At 37.7% G+C, this 25,322-nt stretch overlaps 3 protein-coding genes and 3 non-coding genes across 9 annotated transcripts in view; 5 read left to right on the forward strand and 1 right to left on the reverse strand.

The window, feature by feature from the left end:
- The first annotated feature begins 8,013 nt into the window (after positions 1-8,013).
- LOC108600789 lies at positions 8,014-9,060 on the forward strand. The gene has a single exon (XM_017988564.2). It carries the CDS (start codon positions 8,113-8,115, stop codon positions 8,977-8,979), a length of 867 nt encoding a protein of 288 aa, XP_017844053.1. The 5' UTR covers positions 8,014-8,112; the 3' UTR covers positions 8,980-9,060.
- A 71-nt stretch (positions 9,061-9,131) lies between these two features.
- On the forward strand, positions 9,132-9,214 carry Trnal-cag. The gene has a single exon. It is a non-coding gene; the product is annotated as a tRNA-Leu (tRNA).
- Positions 9,215-11,317: 2,103 nt separating this feature from the next.
- Trnal-cag lies at positions 11,318-11,400 on the forward strand. The gene has a single exon. It is a non-coding gene; the product is annotated as a tRNA-Leu (tRNA).
- A 3,342-nt stretch (positions 11,401-14,742) lies between these two features.
- Trnal-cag lies at positions 14,743-14,825 on the forward strand. The gene has a single exon. It is a non-coding gene; the product is annotated as a tRNA-Leu (tRNA).
- A 1,103-nt stretch (positions 14,826-15,928) lies between these two features.
- On the forward strand, positions 15,929-19,369 carry LOC108598693. Of its 3 annotated transcripts, none has more exons than XM_017985415.2 (4): positions 15,929-16,001; positions 16,484-16,694; positions 17,992-18,262; positions 18,319-19,369. In XM_017985415.2, the coding sequence occupies exons 2-4, from the start codon at positions 16,492-16,494 to the stop codon at positions 19,105-19,107; spliced, it is 1,263 nt and encodes a 420-aa protein (XP_017840904.2). In that variant the 5' UTR covers positions 15,929-16,001; positions 16,484-16,491; the 3' UTR covers positions 19,108-19,369. The 3 variants fall into 3 exon arrangements, with proteins under 3 accessions (XP_017840904.2, XP_017840903.2, XP_017840905.2); XM_017985414.2 differs by having other exon boundaries at positions 15,938-16,124; XM_017985416.2 differs by lacking the exons at positions 15,929-16,001; positions 16,484-16,694 and adding an exon at positions 17,369-17,736.
- A 3,952-nt stretch (positions 19,370-23,321) lies between these two features.
- Positions 23,322-25,322, reverse strand: part of LOC108599910 (serine/threonine-protein kinase NLK) — a 48,640-nt gene continuing 46,639 nt past the window's right edge. For both annotated transcript variants that reach the window (XM_017987107.2, XM_017987109.2), the window contains one exon: positions 23,322-23,915. In XM_017987107.2, the coding sequence (XP_017842596.1) occupies positions 23,861-23,915 (55 nt within the window). In that variant the 3' untranslated portion in view covers positions 23,322-23,860. The remainder of the gene's footprint in view (positions 23,916-25,322) is intronic.

Raw genomic sequence — 25,322 nt, forward strand, 5'->3', positions numbered from 1 at the left:
GCTGCAAAGAGCCAGCAGCGAAACAATGACAAGTTTCAGTGTTGGCCCAATGCGTAAGCCGTCCAACTGGTTTTGTTTTTCTTTCGTTTGACAAAAATGTATCTAGAAGATACGCAGCAACAAATGCATAAAAGATACAATTCTCTCCCTCTCTCTCTCTCTCTTTTGCTGACAAGTTCAACAGGTTGAGCCCACGTTTGTGTGCGGCCCACGTGTTGCGTTTTGTTGCTAACTTCCGTTTGCATTTGTCGCTGCTTGCAACTTAAATTTGTTGTTGTTTTTTTAAGTTGGCTAATGAATTTCCGCTGCTTGAAAAGGCGTTAACCGTTGGCTAAAACGCCTCTATATGCGCTTCTCATCTGTGTCTTTGGGTTAGTCACTGTCCACATTGTCTGCTCAGCTCTTGAACTGGTTTAAACAAATAAATATTATGTAAATATATTTGCTCAAGCTTTTAGCCTTTCTAAATTTCTAGCAAATTGTGACGCACAACCAACAACAGCACGCAATATTTTAGAAATACAATAAAAGTATAAATATAATTGTTATATATTTGCTAGATCGGCACGTCACAGCCGCAACGTCTAGCACGCTTTGTATATATTTATATTTATATTTGTATATGTTTGTGTGTGCTTTTATTTCGTTATTTATTTGATTTAATTTATGCGGCACATTTTCATTGAGGAATTTGCCGATGCTTTACGCACTTGAAACGCACACACACACACACACACAAATTTCTTTGTGATTTATTTCGAGTTGCACAATATTATTTAAACGCTGCTGATTTGATTTTATACGTATATCAATAGACACACGCGCACATGCAAAACAACACATACATATAATAATATATTTAATACTTTGATCTTGATCTAAACGCGTTGCCGTTTTGTCTTCGAAGCGCTCGCTGTACTTGACCGTTGAGTGTTCGACACAAGACTGTAACAGTCAAGCGTAAAAAAATCAAAGTCAACTTGCTGAGCTCAAGCTGCGCGCGAGCGACAACGAGAGAACGAGAGCGAGAGCGCAGCGAAGAAGACGCCTACAACTACACGCACTGATCTTAGGTACGATTGATTGCGCGCTCCCCAGCCCAGATTCGTTCGCATGCTGCCGCTCTTCGTTTTAAGTGTTTCGTTCGCTCTCGCTCGCACCGTATACCAAACGAAAACAGCGCGAGCGAGCAAGCAGCAAGTAGGAACCCAAGAGCGCAAACCGCTACCTTATACTATTGTAACATGCTCCCACTCTCTTTTTCTCTCTCTCTCTTGGCTCTGTTGCTTGCGTTGTTGTTTTTGTTTGCTTGCTTGACTTTTTTGGCGCTTTTATTTTTGCTTCAATGCAATTGGACTTGGGGGAAAAACAGACGCACACATACGCACTTGCAAGCACACAGACTCATACACACATACGAATGTAAACATGATCAGCGTTTTGTTGTTTTTACTCTACTAAAGGGTACTTCGCACTTAAGAGAACAATTGAGTGCTTGATAATTAGACAAACTAACTTTGATTAAGCAATTTAATGTCATAGTTTAAAAACAGACAACGTTGGCTATCATATTAATTAAATAAATATTAATATAAATAAATATTTTCTAATTCAAAGTGTGCTTGAAAGTTCGACTTGACTGTTTTATATAATTTTTTACTCGTCATTCCATAATGATGTAGTTATGATTTGCACTGCAATTTTCTATATTATTAAGTAAACAAGCTAAAGTTGCTTAAGTCTAAGGCAAAGTACATTAAAAATTAAGATTTGTGCTATTTTTAGAGTTAGCAAACTTTTTGATATAAATAAATCGAAATGTAATTCGATGCTATCAAAATATATACTCATCAAATTCAGCAGAATTAACTGCATTTGTTTTATTATTTAAACTTTGATTTTACACCGTGTTTTTTGCCATTGTGTTTTTATTTACGTTGTGTAAATAAACAAACGAAAAAATAGCGATAATGCTGCTGACTGGCAAATCTGGCGAATGATTTGCGATTGATCAAAACAAATGGAAAATTGACACGTGCAAAGCATTTTCCATTTTATTTCTTAATTGCTTTCTTTAACATTTTCCTTGTGTTTTTGTGCTTTTATTTTAATGTTTACTAAACAACCATGTGCGCAAAATTGTTGTCTGAAAATTCTTTTAATGCTTCCAGGAAATTCTAAAGTAGGCAAACGGCAAAGTTTACGAAAAATACAAAATACAAAATTGTTTATGCGTCTGCTGCGCGCTAATTACAACAAAATATAAGCAGAGCGCTGCCATGAACCAACCGCAGCTGTTGGCGCCACCCACACACACAGACAGACAGACACACACGCAGCTACAGATACAAATGTATCTGTAAGCTACAGAAGTTGGTTGAACTGCAAGCAGCAGCCAAAGACTAGCAGAAGGTCAATTAAAAGCATAGCGAATGCGTTTAATTAACTTATAGGAAGCTTGTTTGAAATATACGTATACTTAATATAAATCCATATATAAATCCATCAGCCAACAAGTCAATTTATCATATTCTGCTACTTTCGCTCTCGTTGCTTCCTCGAACTGCAAATTGGGTCGACTTACTCACAAATGTGTCAGCACAAGAAAATATTTCGTTAAGTGATTAGCAGCATTTAAGACAAATCAAGACAAGTGGGCCAAAACTGTGGGCGTGCGTAATAGAACAAGTTCATACCCTAAGACCAATTGCAGTCTTCAATGGGAATGCTCAGAGCTTTAAGTGCCCAATTTGTGAGGGTCAATCAATGATCTGCAGCACATGCCCAGGCAACTCCTTGGATGATTCATGCACTTTCCCGGCGAATCTATGGCTGGGACTTTCGCCTAACTTCAGCTCATGCATTAAATTATTGTGGCTGAGTCATCTTGAGCGAGTCGGGGCTCTATATCAAGTCACAAATCAAGGCCTGGGGAGCCGATCGCAAGGTATTTGCTGCGCTGACTCATCCTAAAGATACTTGCCACACACACACACACATGTGTCTAACAGCTCCAGTCGACTGGGCGTCAATTTTCAGAGTCTGGCTTTAAAGGCCCTGCCCCAAAGCAAGAATAAATTCAATTGAATTTTCATGCGTAATTGATTTCCATGCAGCTCGGCGCTTGATTTATTTATGTTTATTGTAATTTGGGTCATAGAAAATACCATAAATGTTACGCGTAGTTATTTCTCGATAAGAATGTTGCACTCTCTGTTTGATTAATCGACTAGGCGAGTGCCTGGGATTAATAATATGAGAGAAGAATTCTGCGCTAGCAGCTTATGGAAATTTCCAGCGAGACTATTCTGCATAACAATCTATTACAATAGCATTCAGCTTTTAGTTGTTAACATACAGCTTAACTGCTTTTTGTTTAATCCCATTTCAATGGCGTTACTTTATCAATCATTTCAATCTTTTTACACTAAACACCTGCTCAATTTCAATTTCAAAGCGCAAGCCCAACTGGTAACCGAAACTGAGCGACCTTATCAACAAAAATAACTGTCCCTGAACCTAAGCTATAGTACTACGTCACAAGTCAAGCATGCGACTGCGATTCAGCCAAACAAATGAAATCAGAAAAAAGCATAACAAAGTAAAAACAACAAAAAACTACAAACAAATGCAAATGACATAATTGTTATTGTTATTATGATGCGCTGTGGGCATTAGCTAGGGTATGAGCAAATCAAACATAAACTATTTTACTCTTGAAGCTTTAACTTTTACTAATTTTAAAGCGTTTGCTATAATTTCAAAGTGTATTCGCTAGTCGTGCTAGCAGCTTAATTGAATTCAAGTTGCGCATAGCGAATCAAGATTGAAATAAAACAGCATAGCAGCAACTTAACTCCCACCCCTGCCCCCCACTCACCTTGACAATGGGCGCTTGAGCGTTTAGCTTCATATCAGTCTCTGCCTTGGTGCGTGGCAAAGTTTGTGGGCGTGTCAACTGCTGATACTGCTGCTCTATAGTTGCGACACTCGTATCCTTATCCTTATTGAGTGCTTTAGTTGCTGCCGCCTTCTTATCTTTGGAGACACAGCTCGTTAAAGATAAACGACGCGCGCTGCCAAAGCGTGAACTGCCACCGAAGCCACCACCAGTGGCAGCTGAATTCGCAGCTGACTTTCGCCGCTGTGTCTTGTCCTGATTTGGATTGTTTGCTGTTGTCTTTTTGCACCATAAACTACTCAAACGATTGCCCATATTATTCAGAGTCTTAACCACATGCTCGGCCACAATACAAAACACAATTCACTTGTACTTCGACTTTAGTATGCAAATGTTGTTATAAAAATTAATAATTAAACAAAACTGTTAATTGAAACGAAAGCTCTCGAGCAACAACCGGCGCGCATCTCAATTCAGCAAATACTGAAAACGGAATTCTTTTGAAAAAAAAAACGCTTGCGAGTTTATAAAGTAGCTTTCATACATAAGTGTGTGTGTGTTCTCTCTCTCGCCCTCTCTCTCTCTCTATAGCTCAACTAACTATGTGGTTTGTTTATTTGTGTGTTTGCTTTGCGGTGTCCAAAATAAATGTAAAAAACAAAACAAAACCTTTGGCGTCGTCGTCGTCGTCGTCTGTATTTCGTCAGTTCCTTTGGGCCACCTCGCACATTTGTTCGGCGTACTAATCGATTTTCTCTGCCACTTGCCATTCGTCTACCTCAAAAGTCATATCTCAACACCTAAAGCTAACGTTAAAGCTATATAGAGACATAGCTAAAGCTAGCCAGCAAGCAAATTAATATAAAAACGGCTCTTGCTACACATACAAGCTGACAGCTACACAGCTACAACCACACACACACACACACACACACCACAATACACAAATCCTCCACGAACACGGACACGCTCACCTTCTTTGCTTTGAAGAGCTTGTCAAATAGTAAACACAAAAAAAAAAACAGAAAACAAAAACAAAACACGAAAAAATGTGTAAGGTATCTAATTAGCTTCGGCATTGGGGACTTTTGGCTACGCTACATCACGTTCTTTAAATAAATTTATCTATAAATTAGTACACGCGTATAAAATTGCATTTTTTGTTTTATCAGCTAAACTAAATTTAAGTCATTTGAGTTTCTGCCTAAAAATTCCATTCCACACATAAAAATATAAACAAGTGTCAGATCTTTATAAGTAAAAGCTCAAAGTTCCCCCCACAGACTTTCTATGAAATAGGTCATGTTTTCATTTAATTGAAACGACGCGTTGTCTTGCATTATCTCAATGCATCTCAGACGCGTGTTTAATCTATAAATTATGTACTATAAATTATATATAACTGATTCATAGTCAAGTGTCGAAGCCATTGACAGACAGCATTTAATCAGTTGAATCTTCAAATCATTGTTGATCTCTCTTGTGTTTACAAAATCAATCAGACTAAAGTGTAGAGCGCCAAGCAAACAAATGAGAATTCTTATGACGAGGCAATCGCAATCACAGTGCCGATTATTCATATACAATATGGCTATAACATCTTTCTAAATATACGTTATGCAAAGTTATGCGTGTGTGTCTGTGTTTGAAATTTATTTGACGACTCGTTTTTTATGCGACGCTCCCCTTAAGCTTCTCTCTTGCGCGCGCTCCCTCGCTCTTAAATATAATTTATTAATTAGGCTGACGGCTACGCTTGCCTTTCTAACACAGTCATAATTACTCTCTCTGCCGCGCTCTCACTCTCACTCTCGCTCTCGCTCTCTTTGCTGCTTGAGCTTATCACAGTCGCGTGTTAAGCCAAGTGAGCGCAGAACTTTAAGTGTAATAGAATTTGCATAAACTACAATTGGCATTGCGACAGAGTTTAAAAATAGCATTTATAATTAATAATTTATATATTGTTTACTTACATTGTTGTAACTTCGCATATTGGAGGGACTGAGGCTGAAGAGTCTGCCCAGCTGCTGATGATGCGTGGGCGAGCCATTGCTGTTGGCTGGCGAAATATCCGAAAATATGGGCGAGTGAGTGTAAGCTGCATGATCTGTTTAAGAGAGTAAGTAAGAGAGAGAGCGTAAGAGTAAATGTTGCGCACTCACCGTTGAGATCCAATGCAGGCGACATGTCCTTGGCAAAGGCAAACAAATCGTTGTTGTTGCGTATGTCCGAAGAGTTGAGCGTTAGGCTTGGCTTGCGTACGGCTAGAAAGCTGGCGCCGCTGCCGCTGCCGGCAGAGCCGTTGTATAAGAGCGGCGCTGCATTGCTGCTGGGCGTAACATTTGGCAGCTTGTGTGAGTCCAAAGGCGAAGCAGACTTTAGCGTCGAAGGCGACGCAGCAGCGACTGAGCTGCGCTTCAGCAGCGGCGCTGGCGGTAGCTGCGATGGCGAATGACGATAGAGTTGTTGTTGTTGCTGCTGCTGCGGCGACTCAGCCTGTGGCTGCGACTGCGACTGCGGCTTGGGTATGGCCAGACGCAGCGTTTGCCTTGCGGCTAGCCTACGTGCAGGCGCAAATTTATTTGCGTTTAATTTCTCACCACTCATAGTTGTGTTGTTGTTGCTTTTGTTGTGCTGCGCTGTATTCACCAGCTGTGGTGAGTTCATGTTTTGTTTGAGTTGCGCTGGCGCATGCGGCGTATGCGTATTTTCTTTTGTATTTATCAATGAAAGCGTGCTCGCTTTTGTTTAAACTTATTTTTCATTCAGCAGCAGCGCAACGTTGCATAATTGCATAAACAAAACAAGTATAAAAATACACAATAAAAAACGTTTATAAAAAAAACAGCAGACGGGCAGAAATTTCCACTTTTTTGTGCTCAATGTGCTACGTGTTTGCTGCAGCGTCGTACCCTGACCCACTTTTCTCGTGACTCTTTGCTGCTGCTGCTTCACTGTTGCAGTGGCAGCAACCAACGCACTCGTTGCAGCCAACACCTTTTAAGCCTCGCTTGCTCTTTTTTTTCTGTTGCTTAGCACGTTTTAATTTATGTTTATTTCTTACACTTTTTTTGTTTTTATTGTTGCTTATTGTTGCTGTTGCGTTTTTATTGTTTTGATTACCGTCTACGCTTTGAACTTGAGAGCTTTACGTGGTCGGCTGCTGACCGCGTCTCAATTTGTGGCACTGAGAAATTACGTAGCTTCGGTTGCTCAATTTTCGTGACTTGCGTGGGAGCTGCCATAATAGTCCAGTTCAGGCTGCCATTAAATGTCGTGTTTTATCTGCAATATATATATAAACACATACTATAGCGAGCGGCGGAGACAATCAAATAAATATAAAACCATTTTAGTTTTAATTACAGCTAATAAAGCTTACGGCTTTACTTAGAATTCTAGTTCGCTTAACCTTGAACTGCTAAGGAGGAGCACGCGCTATAGATTGACACTGCAGACTGAACCAGTTGGAAATTACAAATTAGCAGCTTGATTTAGTTATTAAACTTTACGTGCAGCTCTGCATTCAATTACAATACAACATCTACTGCCTGACAATCAATTAGCGCAGCATTCAGTGCACTGATTGATTGAATGATTGAATGTCAAGCAATGCACAGCTGATGGGTCAAGTGTCAAATGCAATTGTCACTTCTGACACTGACATGGCAGCAACAATTTCCCAGCTCAGCTGCGTATGTTTTTTAATGAGTTGGCAATTCCTTTTGAAAAACTTTGCATAAAGCCACAGCCAAAGCCACAGCAACTGAGATTTGTGAAAAGCCGTTGACCTCCAGTGGCAAGTGGCAAGTGGCAGGCGGCAAATGCGCTTTACTTAAATTTCTAGCATATTTGCACACGGATTTACAATAAATTGCAATTATGCAAATGCAAAATGCAAAAGTAAATACAGAAAATAAATAAATAAACGCGCAACATTAATCACTGAGATTACTTGGGCACAATTTAGCAATTATGGTTATTGACGGGGCGTATCAATTGGCCAGTTGATAAATGATTGAACGTCGCATGAAATTTGATTTTTGGTTTGGGTCAAGTTCATTACGTGAACAGCCAGCCATAATATTATTAAAATTGAATCGACTAGCAGGCGCTGCTTATAATGCGCTGTTTTATTTTTAAAATTCTATAAAGTTAATTTAGTTTTATTCGTTAGGACGACATTGCGAGAGCGAGCACTGGTTGGAGTCATGAGCACGGAGCAGGAAACTAATCTGCAGATAAGCCTGCTTAGGAGCTTCGAGGAGCTAACCGAGGCGGATCAGACGCGCTGCTTTCAACATTATCTGGAGGAGCCGCTGGCGGAGAAACATTTGCTGCACAAGTATCTGAAGCGCACGTCGTCGCTGGAGGATCGCGCCAGCGAGGAGCCGCTGGAGAATGAATGCTTCTTGACCTTCGATGAGTTCAAAATGAATGACAAATATAGCGCGCTGATATTTTGTCTATGCGGTATCTCGCATCCGTTTCATTACGTTCTCTATCTGAGCATACATGAGGATGCCAGAATGGAGAGCGTGGAGGCGTTTATACTTGAGATATTGGCCAACATATTGATATACGAAATACCGCAGTTGACCAAATATACCGTTAGATTCGTGCTCTGCCGCGACAACGATGTCACCAATAAAGTCATGGCCATGATCTCCGACGCGGGCAAGAATATTAGTCTGTTCAATGCTTTCCACATCATACGCGATCCGCTAAAGCTGCGCGACTCCAACCTGCACAATCCGTACGTGCAGCAGGCCTGGTCGGACATAATGCTGGAAAACATTGGCCTCTCCATCATTCGCCCTATGTTCAGCAAGCATCGCGCGCTGGCCAAGGAGAAGGAGCATGCAGTCCTGAAGCAGTTTATCGATGATTTCTATGTCATTGCCAGAGATCTGCTGGATGTGCGCTTCGAGATCAATCTAAGGCTCTGCACCATGGAGCGTGTGCTCAACTTTGAGCACATTGTGCTTAGCCACATGAAATCCTACGAAAATCGCGATCTCTCACGCATGTTTCTCTTCAATCTACTGCGCGCACTCATCATTATTTATGCTTATTAACTCGGAGATTTTAAGCCCAGAACAATGAGTGCGCAGGCGTATGGCTAAATAAAATTTTATGTGAAACTATTTATAGTTTTTTGGTAAATGTGTAAACAAAGCAGCGTAGCGATCTTTCAGTTTTTAGCTGTTTAGACAGCACTCACACTACAGTCAGGATGGCCGAGTGGTCTAAGGCGCTGCGTTCAGGTCGCAGTCTACTCTGTAGGCGTGGGTTCGAATCCCACTTCTGACAAGACTTTTTTTTTTATTTTTTTTCTAGTCATAAAAGTTAATTAGCCTGCTTCATATATATGACTGTAATAAAAAATCAAATTGCCAAACGCCCAGCTTGTTAATTTTTGCAATATTACAGCGTCGTCTGACAAATATTTGCCATTAAATAAATAATAAACAACACACAAATCTTATCTTTATATGCTCGTGTGTGTGTGTGTGTGTGTGGCATTAAAATGCATTAAATATGCCACAAAAGGGAATTACTTTTAGTGTTACAGCAAAGCTTATGTTTTAAGTGATTTATCGTTAAAAATATTTTGTATAAAGACATAAGATACTTTGAGAACTGCAATCTTTTAACTTTACGTAGCATAAAAGGCACGAGCTCTAACCTGTTGCTATATTTATCGCGCATTACTTTTGTTTTCTTTTTTTTTTTTTTGTTGATAAATGGAAAACATTTGCTGATAAACAATAAATAAATAAGTTATAATAACAAAGTGCACAGACCTTGTACGACAAATGCTTTGATTTAGAATTATGTTGAATCAGTTGTTTATGCAGTTATCAAAAAAAAAAAACGTTACTGACCTAACAGTAGTGACATTGAGCCCCTGCCCTGGAATTCGAAATTCAATTGTGTCAACCGATCAGTTGCAATTGCTTTTGCTTTTAATTATAAACAAAGCAAAGCACAAAAATTAAAGCGTACATTTGTAATTTTCATTAATTTAATAATAATAATTGTGTCAGCTGTGAACTTTAACATTTTGTTAAGTAAACAAATAAAGACAAGCGATTAATATTTTCTAGTGCTTGCAACTTTGTGTAACATTGAAAAAATTAAAATATATTTATTCGAGTAGCGAGTGTCGTTACAACTAAGTGGTGAGACATGAACTGACTCCACTTGAAACCACACATATACATGGGTGAGTAGTAGTATGTATTAGATTGATAACAAACGCTGGGGATGCAAAAGTTCAATGGCAATGGGTGGAAAACATTTTTGCGGCATGTCAAAACATTTCGGGCCATTTGGTTTTTTCCTCTTAGATAAACAAATAATTAAAACCAAAATGCGCATGCAAAAACTCAAACGGAAAATGCGGAATATATATATGTGTTTATAAATAGTTTGCAAATAAAATAGTTGTCGGCGTAAAGTCAAAACGCGTTGCCTATTGAGTTTATTCGGAAACAAAGAGCTTCTATTCTTAAGTAACAACTACAAGTGCATTGATTGTCTACAAGCGAAACGAAACTGAAAGCGTTCCAATTTTCATTTATGCAAATGTGACAGAAAATTTAAAGACAAGCAGCACAAAAGATGAAAAGTTAAGTTTTTTGCTCATAAATCAAATTTGAAAATGTCCGCGAGTGTTGAGAAACTCATTAAGATTTTGAATGCAAGTCCCACATAAATTCACAAACTTATTTAACAACAACAAAGGGCAGCCGCCCCCCACTCTTTAATGAGCGAGGATTGTGAGAGCTTTGGCCACGCCCATTGGCCGCATTATTAAGCGTGTTTTCTTCTCACTCACTCGCTGGGGTTCAAGAATGCGGGCTGACCTCTTTAGATATTTTGTTTACAGGTTGTAAGCGCCGCCGCGGTGCCGATGAAGGGAAGGGGAAATCACAAGCTTTTTTCTTTACGCCTAAATCAGCTTGAAGCTCATTTATGACTAATCTGTGCTCTGGGGCTTGTTGTTGTGCCCAGCCCATAACAGCGCCGATAAGATTTATCTACAGACTTGCATACATATATATATATATATATATAAGTCTGTACTTTTCAGATTGTCGGCATTGTTTGTGCTGCCGCAAACAGCAGATCGAATCAGTTTAATTTGTTCTAATAATTGCATTTAAATTATTTGCTCAACAATGTTAGCGAACTGCAAGCAATTTTTATTTATTTAATTGTCCGTTCCGTGTATAACTAAATGTCATACAACTAATAATGAAAAAACACATTGTTTTTACTCATAAAAATGCATTAATTCTAAATGGTATTTCAAACGTAGGCAACCTAACATTTGCTGTTAAATTTAACAGTGTGTTAACAGCACCTATGCTAAGTTCCTAATATACTTTGATTCAGCGGCACCACCAAGTCAGGATGGCCGAGTGGTCTAAGGCGCTGCGTTCAGGTCGCAGTCTACTCTGTAGGCGTGGGTTCGAATCCCACTTCTGACAAGACTTTTTTTTTATACTTTCCCCTATACTTTTGTTTCATTTGAAAGTAAAACATTAACTAAATCAAGTCGCGCAGACAAAGCAAGTATAAACAAATACTAATTTGTTTTTGTATAAAATAAAATGAACATCGAACATCTGCTTTTCCGGTTTATTATGTTTTCAAAACAGCTATCTGCCTTTTGTGTGGGAGTCTGCTCTGATCTGATTGCTGGACTGATGGTAAACAGCAGTCGCTGGGCAAGCTGCTGCCAATAATTAATTGATAATTTGCCTCAATTGCGTCTTTGATTTAGCTGAAATGGCTTAACTTATCGGAGAGGCAATCCCATTATTCACTTTGCTTTTCATTTGGTTATATTCGTGATTATTTAATGACTTTGGGGCACATGCAACTTACAGAAAGCGCAACTCATGCGCGACGCAGGGCCTAGCACTGTCCGGTTCTCTCAGCATCATTTGCGGCAGATAAGGCCAAACGGAAGCGATGGTGGAGGCGGAGGCGCAGGCGGCTGGAATGCTGGAGAGATGTGGAAAGATGCGGCGCATATGGTTTGCTTTGCTTGTAAAGATCTTTGCTGACGTCTTTTGGTTTCAAATTCCTGCGAGTCAATCAACCCGTCACTCAGTTCGTCAGTTCACTTTGCTTGTTTTTTGGCTGTTGATGTTTTTTCTTTCCTTTTGACCGCAGCGCGTACGCGATACAACAATTTTTGTTGTTCTTTTTTGGCGTTTATTGTATTTATAGATACATGGAACATACACATAAAATTTTGAACGCAAGATTTCGTAATTGCATAGCAAGCCAAGAGGCAACAACTGCATAGGCCCAGCAGTAAACACTTTTATATTTTTTTAATTGCACTACACGCATATGACACACATATATTGCGGGATTATTATTAACAACAACACGATAAGGACGAACGAAACACTTAACTTAAATATTAATTTACACTAGAAGTATCTCGCGGCCGCTGTAATTTTCCAAACCGACGCGCTGAAACTTTTGTTATTGACTGCAGCTAAACGGTAAATGCTCATTTCGTTTTCTTCTTTTCGTTTGGTCTCCGACATGCTCAAATCACAAAGAGAAGGTAACTACGCGCTCCGCTGCTCTTTTCGTTTAGCGCATGACGTAGCAGCAGCTAACATTTATATACGCAAGCAGTTTGTGACGTCAGAGCATTGCATGAAGATCAGACAAGCGCACAACTGAGTGAGAGCAACAAGTCAAACGTGCGCAAGTGAGCGTGAGCGCCAAAACAGCTTTGTTGTTATATTTTGCGTGGGCAGCGGCACTCTCGCGCTCTCGCTCTCACAGTTACAGCTGAGTGTGCGCTCTCGTATTGTCAAGCTCCGCGCTGCACGTGCAGCGACAAATCAAGTACAGCAACAATAACAACTGCTGCCAAGAGCAGCGAAAAAATAATCTTTATGCATGCGTATTGGTGTGTGTGTGTGTGTATTTAAAACTGCATGGCTAATTAAATTTCTATTAAGCAAGCTGTAAAAACAAGCGCTTAAACATGTTTTGAAATTCATTTCGGTGCGCTTTCTTTGTGTTTTGGCGAGCTCTTTGCTGAGACATTACGTATGTACATATACGCCCCCATAATCATATACATACATATATCTGTGTGTGTGTGTGTGTGTCTTGAGCCAAAGCAAGAAGGCAACGCGTAAAGAAACCTGTTAATTAACTTTGTACAAATTTGGCATAAAATGTCGCGACATTTCTGCTCAGAACAACAAATCAACAAAACAACATAATGGCCAAGCAAATTGAGAGCCAAATATATTTCAATTGTCTTGATTTGAAAATAATATGCGAACTTGAAAGAGTGCATTGACTGCTGTGCTTAGAAACTCGCGCTTAAGCGCAGCACAATGGCTGTCAAACTGCACAGAAGCGCCAAGCACTAGGCACAATGCTTGTCAAAACTACATAAGATGTTGTAAAAGTGTTAAGCTGCATGAAAGTCTGTCGAGTTGTGGAAAATTTATTGAGAAATGAGTTATGTTAACTTTAACTATTGTCATTTAACCCACATAGCCATTGTTATGTTAATATACAAGCCGCCCCCCGGCGTTGGCTGCACCCACTGTGACAGCACAGTTTTGTATCAATTGGAGTCACACAAAAACTGCAGCCAAACAAACGATTTATGTTTATGCTTTTTTTTATTTATTTTGAAATTGCGCCAAGCTGACAGTAGCATAAATTTTGATTGATGACTTTTGATTGACATACGTGGCAATTTGCTAATTTTATTTCGAGTGCCTTTTTATTAGACAATGAGACAAATGCATGTGAAAATGGGTCAGTTGTCTTCGAACCTACGTACTACGGCAGACCAATCATTAATCACAATGAATCTAAAACGTTGCCAAGTGAGAGAGCGTTCAAGAGCGAGAGAGGGCGAGAGAGAGGGCAACCAGCTGAGCTGTCGGCAGGCAAATCGAACATGTGAATTATGTGTAAAGTTTAATTAACTATAGCTGTCAGGTCAGCCAGCTGATTAACATATATAAATGCCTATCAAATGTCTACAATCAAGCTATAAAAATTGCAAGCGCACAACTTGAAACTGCGGCGAGGCCAAAGTGGAGCAGAGTTAAGCTAATTGAAATGCATTGAAAGTGCGTGCGACCAACGGCAACCAGCAACTATTGCTGCTGCCTAACAGCAACAACAGCAACAACATCAACAACTGTTGCTTGCAGCTGTTGCTGCTGCGTGTGAAATGTCAACAGCCATTGCATTGGCCCCCAGTTAAAGAGCTTGGCCGCTGTCCAGTTAAAGCTCTGGCTATAACTTAATTATTTTGCATAAATGCAACAACAACAGCAACAACAACAACAACAGCAACAAGTGCTTACAGTGGGTGGCGTTTGTTGTTTGCATAATAAATATATTTAAATATATAAAAAGTGACATTTACCAAACCATTTGATATATGACGTTGACCTCATTTCATTTTAAACTTTTTGTTTTTCAATTTTCATTGCAAATGCAATTGTTATTAGCAATTGCTGCTGCTGATGTTGTTGCTGTTGCTGTTGTTGGTGGCGCACACCTTTTGGCGTGACGCGACGACTGCAATTTGTCTTTGCCTTTAGGCGCTACACAGTTCATTTTTCATCAACAGCAGCGCGTAGGCAGCACAGCAAGTTCAAAGTGTTAACGTTAACTATATGATTGGCCAATAACAATTACAGGCATACGTAACATATGTAATTAGTATCAACAACAAATCAAAAACAACAACACGATCAACTTTTAGCTTTCAGTTGATTCGATTTGTTTGCTTTCGGTGCTTTGACCGCCGCTGCTCAACAGTCAGGATGGCCGAGTGGTCTAAGGCGCTGCGTTCAGGTCGCAGTCTACTCTGTAGGCGTGGGTTCGAATCCCACTTCTGACAAGAACTTTTTTTAATTTTTTTTATGCGATTATCATTTTAATTGCAGAGCAAACACACTTTAAATTACATGTAAATCAATTTTATGAGCGCCTAATTGTCAATATTCTAATCTGTCATAATCTAGCAACTGTATTGCCTTCATTCAGTTAATAATAAACGAGAGAGACCACACACACACCCACAAGCCAATACTGCAGACAACTGATGACTATTATCATTGGCCTGGCATCGCCATCGACGCCGTCAATGGCGCACAGACAGACAGACGGACAGAACAGAGCAGACAGTCGAACAGTCGCAGCTATAGATTGCAATTCATTCAAACAAAATGTTGTGTGGCTCAATTTCTACTGCTTTGGGAGTATAAAACAACAATTAGTGCTAATAAAAACTTAAGCGATTTTAAACAATTCAAGCCAAGGCATAAAACATTAAGGCGGGTTATGGGCAGGCTTGTAACAATTGACTGACTGACTGTTTAGAACGTATTTGTTTACACAATTTAAATTTAAATTGACAACTTGCTGATGAAAAAATATGAATTATGTGACAAGTTGACGCCTTTTTTTACAGTGCACAGCACATTGTCAACTATTGAAATTTATGGCATTCAACTGTTGGCAATTGATTGGCTCTTAAAAAGCAAATTAAATGTGCTTACAACAAATTTACTTAAGCGACTGTTGTAGTTGTTGCTGCACCTGCGTTGCTTAAAATATTATTTATGCAATGCTTTTAGCACTTTTAATTAAATCCTAATACTAAAATTTATTTGACAAATGCACGCACAATTTATGATAAGTCATGTTGTTACTTATACGCAAAATGTCAACGAAAGCTTTTTAAAAGCTCAGGCAGCAGCTTTCAAACAAGTCGAATTACGATCTCGCGACTTTTAATAGACCACCCTCAATATTCGTATAAAAATTTGCGCGCGCTCGCTCTCTCTCTCTCTCTCTCAACGCCAGAGAGTTATGAGAAGAAAGCTCCGCGAATATGGTGAGCGAGAAAGCGAATCCAAGCTTACAAGCAACAAGCGTTGCGAAGAGCTTTGCAAAGAGCATTAAAAGCGTTAGCAGGCGAAACTTTTGGCAGTCTTTGAGATACCATGACGTAGCTTGGACAGAACGTAAACAACAACGTCAACAAGTACAGTTAATTAGAAAAGAAAACAACGTAAGCAGATTACAAAGTGTGCAAGAGACTAAACGAGTAGAAAAATTAAAGAGCAGGCCAATCGTGCCAGGCTAAAACTCACTAGTTGAAAAGGTTATTCAACCCAAGCAGATGCCACAAAAGGTTTGTAGACTTCTCATTTGTAATTTTATTAAATTTAGATAAAGGCAGCATTAGTTTTTGCAAAAAACAGTGCAAAATAGCTTTTTCTTCTTATATACACTTATGTACATATGTGCGTCTTTTAATTGTACAATGGGACAAAAGCTCTGCTCATTTCAACAAGCAAATGCAGCCAAAGCTGCAAAGCTAAAGAGAAAGAGCGCAAGAATATAAAAAAGCTTTTAACTTGTATTACGTTCCGTTGTGATATGCCTGCGGGTTCATGCTCCAGCGCTAAATAGTTGTGTAAATAGTTCAAATACAAAAGCAAACTTTATAATTTACACAAATTAATTCGCACACTCATTTTCCGGCGCTAGCTATCAAAATGAGCAGTCTACGCATTTGCAAAGCCATGTCGCTGCACCCCGCTGCTAATATCAGAAGTCTTAAAGAAGAAGCAGAGGATGAGGAGGAGGAGGAGGAAGAACAACAGCCAAGCAGCAGCAGCACATCAAAGCGCATTTGCCTCATGGGCTGTGAGGCAAGCGCTGAGGAGTTGCGTCGCTTTCCCATACACGATATCAATCGGTAGGTCTAATTTCTATATTAACGATCTATATATACAATTGCATGCAATACATAAATACATACATATTTTATATGAAAACCAGTTTAGCAGCACAAGCCTTCTTTTCCAAAAGCTTGCTGCGCATCAGAAATTCTCTTTTGCATACATATGTACAAACATATTCACATGATATATTCGCACACACACACACATACATATGTAGCTTTATTTTTCAAGCTAGTCAAAGCTTTTGCGCTTTGACTCCTCTTGTCAAGTCAAAGGTTGTTGAACTCTCAGTACGCGCCCGCATCAGAACTTCATAGAAAAATTTCAATGCCAGGGCAAAAACAAAAACGAACCAAAACAACAACAGCAAATGCGCTTCTATGCAATTTATGAGCAAAGAAGCTGCAGCGCACACACACAAACACACACAGACACGCAGAGAGCGCATTTTCCCCCCAATGAGTTTATTTTTAACTCTCTTTTTGCTGTTGCTCTTACGATGCGCGCTCTGTTGGCCGTGAAGTTTTTTGTTGCAAAAATGTTTTAAATCAGCAGCGGTAAGAGTGAAGTTTATTAGCAAAATATGCGCAGAGTCAACTATTTTAATTATTGTTTGGCTTCCACTAAAGAACTGCATTTATATAGTCAAATATTATTTCATATTTTTGGCATAGCTTTATAAATTTTGTATGCAGCTCAATTGCATTGCGTTGTCTGCGTCTGAATTGAAAAGACAACAACTTCTATAAATGGTACTGCATGAGTGGAGTGGGCGGCCGGCACAGCACTTCCGCTCTCCGAGAGCGAAAGCACCATGGAGAGAGCGAGAGCGAGAGCAAGAGAGAGGCGCGCGCACTGAAAGAGGCAAGCATAAAAGCTACAGAGACAATGTTTTGGCGGCCAGCGTGCATTCGTTTGTGTGTGTGTGTGTGTGTGTGTGTGTGTTGATGTGTCAGTGTTGTAGCTAAAGAATAAAACTTGTAATGCAACAGTAAACAAAGAACTTTCGAGCTGATCGCAACGTAGAGAGCAAGCACGCGAATAAAATAATTCTTGGTGCGTACAAAATACAAAACAAAATAGAAATGAAAAAAAAAAACAAAATGTGCAGCATGCTGCTGTGAGAGCGTAACTGTTATTGTTGTAATTTGTTCTTGCCCTCAGCGCAACAACAGAGCAGCGAGCTTTCGTTACAATACATACAAGCTAAGCTTGTCACACAGACACAGACGCAGACAGAAACACACACATGCATACATAAGTGCATACTACACTTGCTTATTATGTGCATTTTTTTTTTTAACTTGACAGCTGCAACTATTGGCTGCAACATTTTGGCGTAAGCGAGCAACGTGTGCAGCAACTGGGCGGTGTAAAAAAGCTGCGCATCTGCTTCAGGCATTTTAGCCAGCGCAAGGAAATGGCCAAGACGCGTTTCAAGACCACACCACTGCGTGCAGCCAAGGTCAACATAGCAACAACCACAACACCAGGCGCAGCAGCAGCAGCAACAACAACAGCAACAGTTGCAGCCACAATCAAGCCCATGGCAGACAGCACCACCACCATAGAGTTGGTTGAGGTAGGTAAGCACTAAATAATGCAATGTATAAATAATAAACAAAGTACTTTCCTCAGAGCTCCACGGGCCAGCAGCTGGGCAAGCGCGAAAAGTTGCTAACGAGCTTAGCGCCAGTGCCACAACGTTCCCACTCAATTTGCTCCTCTGGCTCATCGAGCGATGTGCAGTCCATTAGCTCGGACTATGAGGCAAGCTTGCCACTGGCCACGTTGGTGGATGGCCACAACAACGCCAGCAATGGTCTGGCCAAGAAGCGCAAACTATATTTAATAACCGAAAAATCGGATGAGAAACAGACTGCACAAAAGAAACGCAAAATGATTGTTGTGGTCGAGCAGGAGCAGGACAAGGTGGCCACCAAGAAGCTGATGATTGTGACAGACAAGCCGCAGGCGAATCTAACGCAGCATTTGGAGAAGTTTCTGCCCGAGCTGCTTAGCTGCATACAGGACAAGGAACTGGCCAAGGCCAAACAAGAGTCCAAGCAAATTCCGCCTAAGCCCACACCCACGCCCACTGCGCTGCAGAAAACGCCCATAACGCTGCCGCCCAAGAAGAATCCCACAAACTTTATCAAACTGGAGCAGAGCACGAACTTTACGCTCCCCGCCAGCGTATCGGTTATGCCCGTGGAGCAGCAGCACCAACTTGGCGGCGTCAAGGAGTCAGTGACGCCCCCCACACTGGAGACTGAGACCAACATTAATTTGTCGCCTGATTTTCGCTTTCTCATGAAGATACTGCCCAAGCTGGAGCAGCTGCCCGAGCCGCACAAGCAGAACGTCAAGCGTTCCATACAAATATTCGTGGAGAAGAGCTACAGCATTTATGGCAATAAGGACTAAACATTAACAAACACACACAAACATTTCAAATTCGTTGTTTAAGACTGAGAACACAAAAACGCATACAAAACAAATATTTTTGTAGTAAACACCGCTGAGCTGGTGCCAAGAACAATTTAAACTTACAATTTAGCTATGTAAGACAAAATTTGATAAAAGTTGATCTTTGAGTCTCACTTTTATATATATTTTGTAGCCATAAATGCATTGCAAACTGAAATGGAATTATTATAAGCACTGAATACATGAGCTGCTAAGCCAAGAACTGAATAAGCATGTGTACTTCTTCTTAGGGAAACTTCGAATCTCCTTTTATAGAAATCAAAACTTGTTGCGTATATCTTTTGTTTTTGCATTGTAATTCCAAAGAACTTTTATTTAGTTTGAAAGCAATTCTTACTGTTTTATCATTTTCATGTTCATTATCATTGTTGTTTTGTTTTGTTTTCATTTTCACGTTATAATCATAGTTAGTAAGTCTAATGGGTTTGTTTAGTTAATACAATAGGTATTAGTGTGTATTATATGGTAATACGGGTATTCTAAGTTTATGTGGTAATTGCTGGAAAAGTGTTGTTCTCATTTTTAAATCTTTTATAATACAATCTTCCTTTGCTTCAGCTGAATTCATTGTTAACATTCAAATGTGGGGTGAGTATCTTTAGTTATATTATAATTACATATATACAATTAAACAGTTGGCTGTTTAATTTACAAAAAAAAAATAATATATTTGTTTAAGGAATTACATTTAGTTAGCTCTGTGGCCGGTGCTAGATCGGTGAGAGGAGCTGCTACATGAGAATGGAAAGATTCTTATATGGTTTCTATAGCTTGTGTGTGTGTGCTTTGTACACTAAACGTGTAAACTTTTTACAACATTGACTCGCGACTCAACTACGTGGGGTTACATTTAGATATACATACATAATATTGGAGGCAGAGAGGGGGCGCTACATAGAAAAGATTTCACTTATTTTGGCCATTTTATATATTTATGAGAGTTCGCATGTTTTAACATTTGCGTAGCATACATTTGCGCGCATTTGCTGCTGCATGCAACAGCCTGCAAGTATGCAACGTTTTTTCGCTTTACTTCAATTATTTCCGAATCAAGACAGCATTCTAAGTATAAGTTGTGTCTACATTTTAGGCTTTAGGATTAGGTTCATCGACAAGAAAAATACAGACATTGGCTTACATTTGACTTTAAATATCATCAATGAGAAGCAATCACAAAGTTTTCTGTTTTCTTTTAAACTATTAATACATATATATAATATAGTTGTGTGTATATATTTTATAGTATTCAGTATAATTGTATATTTATTTACACCTTGCTAGTTAATTGGGTTAAGCATACTACACACTACATACAATGCATGAATCTGAGGATCGCAATACCTTAACTTAGGGTTGTGCTTTCAAAAGCTTTTATAGCGTGTTACTCTACGAACATTTACAACAACAAGAGAAAGCTTTGAGTACTGTATGTGTGTGTGTTGTTCTTGTTGTTTGTTTGTTTGTCTGTATTCTATACGTTTTATCATATTTTTTTTGTCTTTTCGTTTGGAGGGGGATTTAAAAAACTGTGTTACAATTTCTACAAACAGCCTTTTTGTTAAACATTTATGTATGTTATTGAATTAAGTTTTATCATTTATCATTAGAATTTTTTATAACCTGAGCGCAATTTTTTCTTTCTATGAAGAAAACGTCTTTAATATTTTCTGTTCTCATTTCAATTTCTTCTGTTTGCTTACATATCGAAGAAATTTTTAACAGCTGCCTACAAAATGCTTCACATATATTTATATTCAAGTACACACACATATATGTAGGTATAGTGTTAAGAATTTTTACCTTTTTGTTTATGTTTAATTTCTAAGCTGCCGCCTATTGTCCATACATTCATATTTCGCAACTGTATACCATATATAGATTTATATTCATTATATAGTGCTTAATATTGGTTAAGATTTTAGTTACTTGACACACAATTCAAATCGTAAATCAAAATGCATATTGAACATTTATAGCTATTAAATTCTAATTAGCAAATGCATTGGGTTTTGTGGTTCACTTGACGGGCCCATTTCTATATAGTATATTCGTATATAGTTTATAATAGTTGTTAAATCAAAATGGAAATAAAACAATAAATTGGCGTTTATGCTTTGTTTTTTTTTTGTTCTTTTTTTTGTTTTTCTATACAAACAGTTTTACACAAATTCTTATGTTGGTTGTTGTTGTTGTTGCTTTTTTCACTTCGCTGCAGCCGTATTGAAAATATGTTTACGATTAAATTTATGCATAATAAGTTGCTACTACAATTAGCACACATATTAAATGTATATATAACTACAGTATATATTGTTTATAGAGTACTGCTCCACATACATTTGGGGATTTTAAGCAAAAATACTAATGCAGCTTTTACATTTAACTTAACATAAAACAATTACAATAATTTTTGTTGTCGTTGAACTTATAAAGATTTTTTTATCAAGCCCATCTTAAAATTGAGGGAACTTTGCAGCGTTATGTTGTGCATAAAATTTACAGAAGTTGCGTATACTTCAGCATAATATTTTGTTGTATATTATTTGCATTAATCGAGAGTAAACTAAAATGAAATTTCTAAGCGCTAATTATGAGTTACAAGTGTTTACTATGCACACACATAATATCTTATGCATGTATGTATTGGTGGGGTATGTATGTATATATATATGTATGAAATTGTGTGTGTGTGTGTGTGTATGTACATGTGGTTTGCATGTTATATTATTGCGAATTTATTGGAAATATATAAGAGACTTGCACAAAGACTGTAGACTACAGTATATGCGTATGTTTCTTAACAAATGAAAAAATGCTAACTTAAAGATTTGCAAAATAGTTATAGTTACTTGTCAAACTTTATATAAAATTTTATATATATTTTCGCATATATTTTGTTGTTTTCGCTATGAGATCTCCGTGAAAGTTTGCATTCATATTTGTGTTTTGTGTTTTTTTCGATAAGTTTATGCTTCTATATATATTTTTATATATATGTAAGTTAAGTGTATTAATTAAAAACTACATGCATAAAAAGAAGAAGCAGCAAAGTTTAAAGCTTAAACATAAAATGCCTACAACAAATTTCGAGTCGATAAATACAAGCATTTTCGATTTACAGCACATGTGTGTATCGATTAATGCACTTGCACATCAGTTAAGCTTTAAAAATTAATCGAAATTGAATTGTTTTGCTTTTTACAAATTATTGCAAATATTTATATTTTTTCGCTAAGGAAATGAAAGCAGAAAACTCAGTCTTAAACATATATATATATATAGTACGGTATATATATCGAAAGTGCTATAATTTTGTGTGTGTGTGTGTGTGTGTGTTTATAGCATTTAGTTGGCATGAGCATTTTGTCGCTAAGTAAATCAATGAAATTTCCTTTAGTCAAATTAATTAAACTATATTACATATTAAGATGTAAGCTAAGACAGTTCTGGATAATCTTCTATGCATGAAGCGACATTTTCGCATTATGGGTTGCTATAAAGATTTCTAAATGTTGTGGTGTGTGTGTGTGGCATGCCACATGTGGCAGCACCTGTGCACAATTCACTGGGTTAGGGCAGTGCGTCGTCCACTCTTAAAGCAACTTATATATGCAATTTACAGTTACTTTGCTAATACACTATGTATGTGTGTGTGTGTGTGTCTGTGTGCTAACTAAACGAACACATACGAAAATTATTTAGTTTATATATGATTATTAATCAGTCCACGTTTAAACAATGTTTTTTTTTAACTAATTTTGAAATAGATTTCTATTGTTTATAATAGTTACACACACAAGCGTGTTTATATAGTATATATATAGTTTATATTTAGTATTGGAAACCAGTTTCAAAATTGAAGCGCAAAAATGTTTGTGAAATTACATTTTTCGTTTTTAGAAATAAAAGCTTTAGCTAGAGTTTGCAAAATTAATTTACATTCGTGTATGTGTGTGTGTGTGTAATTTTGACATAAATTTTATAAATATATTATTAGTGAGTTTTGTTTTTCTGTGGCCATATTGAATGCGCTTATGTAGTTTGCATTTCATTTACATGTTTAAATATTTAGTTACATATATTTATTTAATATAAAGTTTTAGTATTTGTTTTTTGTTTTTGTTGGTTAAGCTTAAACATAAATTTTGTCATGCTACACGAAAATTGTTTTTTTTTTGTTTTTGTTTTATACTAACAAATATTTAGTTGCCAAGTTTAAATTTACGCTTACAAAATTTGATGCGTATTTTCCATTTGCCGTACCGTCTGTGTATTTGTTTAAACTTTAATTGTTGTTTAGACTAGTTTCAATTGAGTTACGTTACAGTTTGTGTATGTGTGTGTGTGTGTGTCTATTTAATTATTAATGTTATGTTTAAAAGTTGTTTTGTTATCGGTGGTGGAATGCTTGAACTTTGCAACAAATTTGGGGCGCCCAAATGTTTATGCGCTTTAACTTAAACTAGGCTTTTGTTTATGTTTTTGTTGTTGTCCGTTGTTGTTGCTGCTGGCTGGTTGTAGTTGTAGTTGTCGCAGTTGCTGCTGCTGTTTGGTGTGTGGCCGTTGTCAGTTGTTCAAGTTCAAGTTTGCTTAGAACTCAAATCAAACATTAAAGTTCCACTTGCTTTTCTTTCTGCTCACTTGTGTTTTGCTTTTTTATATTTTAGGCAGCAATCGCCTCATTTTGCCGTCATTCCCACTGATGAGGCGATGGTGGCAGCTCCGAGGGATGCGCCACAGTCGAGCTGTGTGGCCGAAAAAAAAGAGTTTACACAATTAGTTAACATTTGTTGCACATTAAATTATCTCGATATCGGTAAGCGCACATGCCAGCTAATAAACTAAACTAAATTTATATAGTATAACTCGTATGTACAAAGTTCAGCCTTAACCATAGTCAAGTGGAAGAAGAAGCATTTTAAGCACAACAAAAAACAAACAAAATTATTACTGTTTATATGTATGTGTGTGTATATGTGTAAATTAAGAATCGAAATACAAAATTATAAGAACTACACTTTAGTCTCAGTTGCATGTAGTTGTTGGTTAGACAACAAACAAAAAAATTATATAGACATATTAATGAGTTACATATATAGAAATTAATTAATTAATTATTAATTCATAATTTTTAACTACTTTTGACATTGTCACTGCTGCTCAACTGCACTGAATTTTTGATAAATTTGTAAATTTATTTTTGGTTTTTAAATTTTGCTGTTTGTTGTTGTTGTTGTTGCTGGCAGTGTTGTTGTTGCTTTTATCAGTAGGGTGGTACAAGCTATGGGTAGCAAGATTATTATTGATTTATTTATACATATATTTTTTTTCTTGTGTGTGTGTGTGTGTGTGTGGCATGAATAAAGTGGAGGCTGGCATGGAGTTTGTCATTTATACCAGTTGGGGTTACGGACTTAACATTAATGCTTTGATATGTACATGGGGTGTATTCGGGGGTGTCGAGGAGTGCGCTGCTTAATGAGGGGCTTACAATATTCAGGTGAAGTCCTAATGGCAAAAATATTGACAAGCTGAGTGAATAGCCTAAGCTCAGCTTTCACTCGAAAATTGCAACTCATTTCAAATGCGAACTCTCAGCTTGTCAAGAACATAAATGAGGTTATGTCTACTATGATTAGGGTCTGTATATATGACATATGTTTGTGTGCATTTCACAATGAATATAATATACATATGAATATGAATATGAATATGAGGTTGCAAAACATATAAACATAGCAGGTGGTATTAATTATTATAAAATTGAAATGCATGATTATGATTTGCTTTAAATGTCAATGAAAATGGCTGTAGTTGTTGTCATTCAATTGTTTAAACATTTGTTTGTTGCTTTGTTTAGCTTTGCTTAATTTCGAGTTCGACGACCAGTTCGCCTGACATTTTGCAACTTTTGGGTTTTACTTTTTTTTAGAAACATTTATGTACACACAAGTACCCATTACATTAAACAAATTAATTAAGTAAACAAAGAGAGTTAACAAAAGTTTATATATATATATATGTAAGTATATATGGAATGAGTTAAAAATATATTCATAATTAAGTAAGTTTTCTTATTATTTTTAAGTTTTATACACATTTGCATTGTGATGAAAAACATAAGTGTTAAATCATAAACTAAATTGATTAAA

The sequence above is a fragment of the Drosophila busckii genome, chromosome 3L (genome assembly GCF_011750605.1).
Source record: "Drosophila busckii strain San Diego stock center, stock number 13000-0081.31 chromosome 3L, ASM1175060v1, whole genome shotgun sequence".
NCBI lineage: Eukaryota > Metazoa > Arthropoda > Insecta > Diptera > Drosophilidae > Drosophila > Drosophila busckii.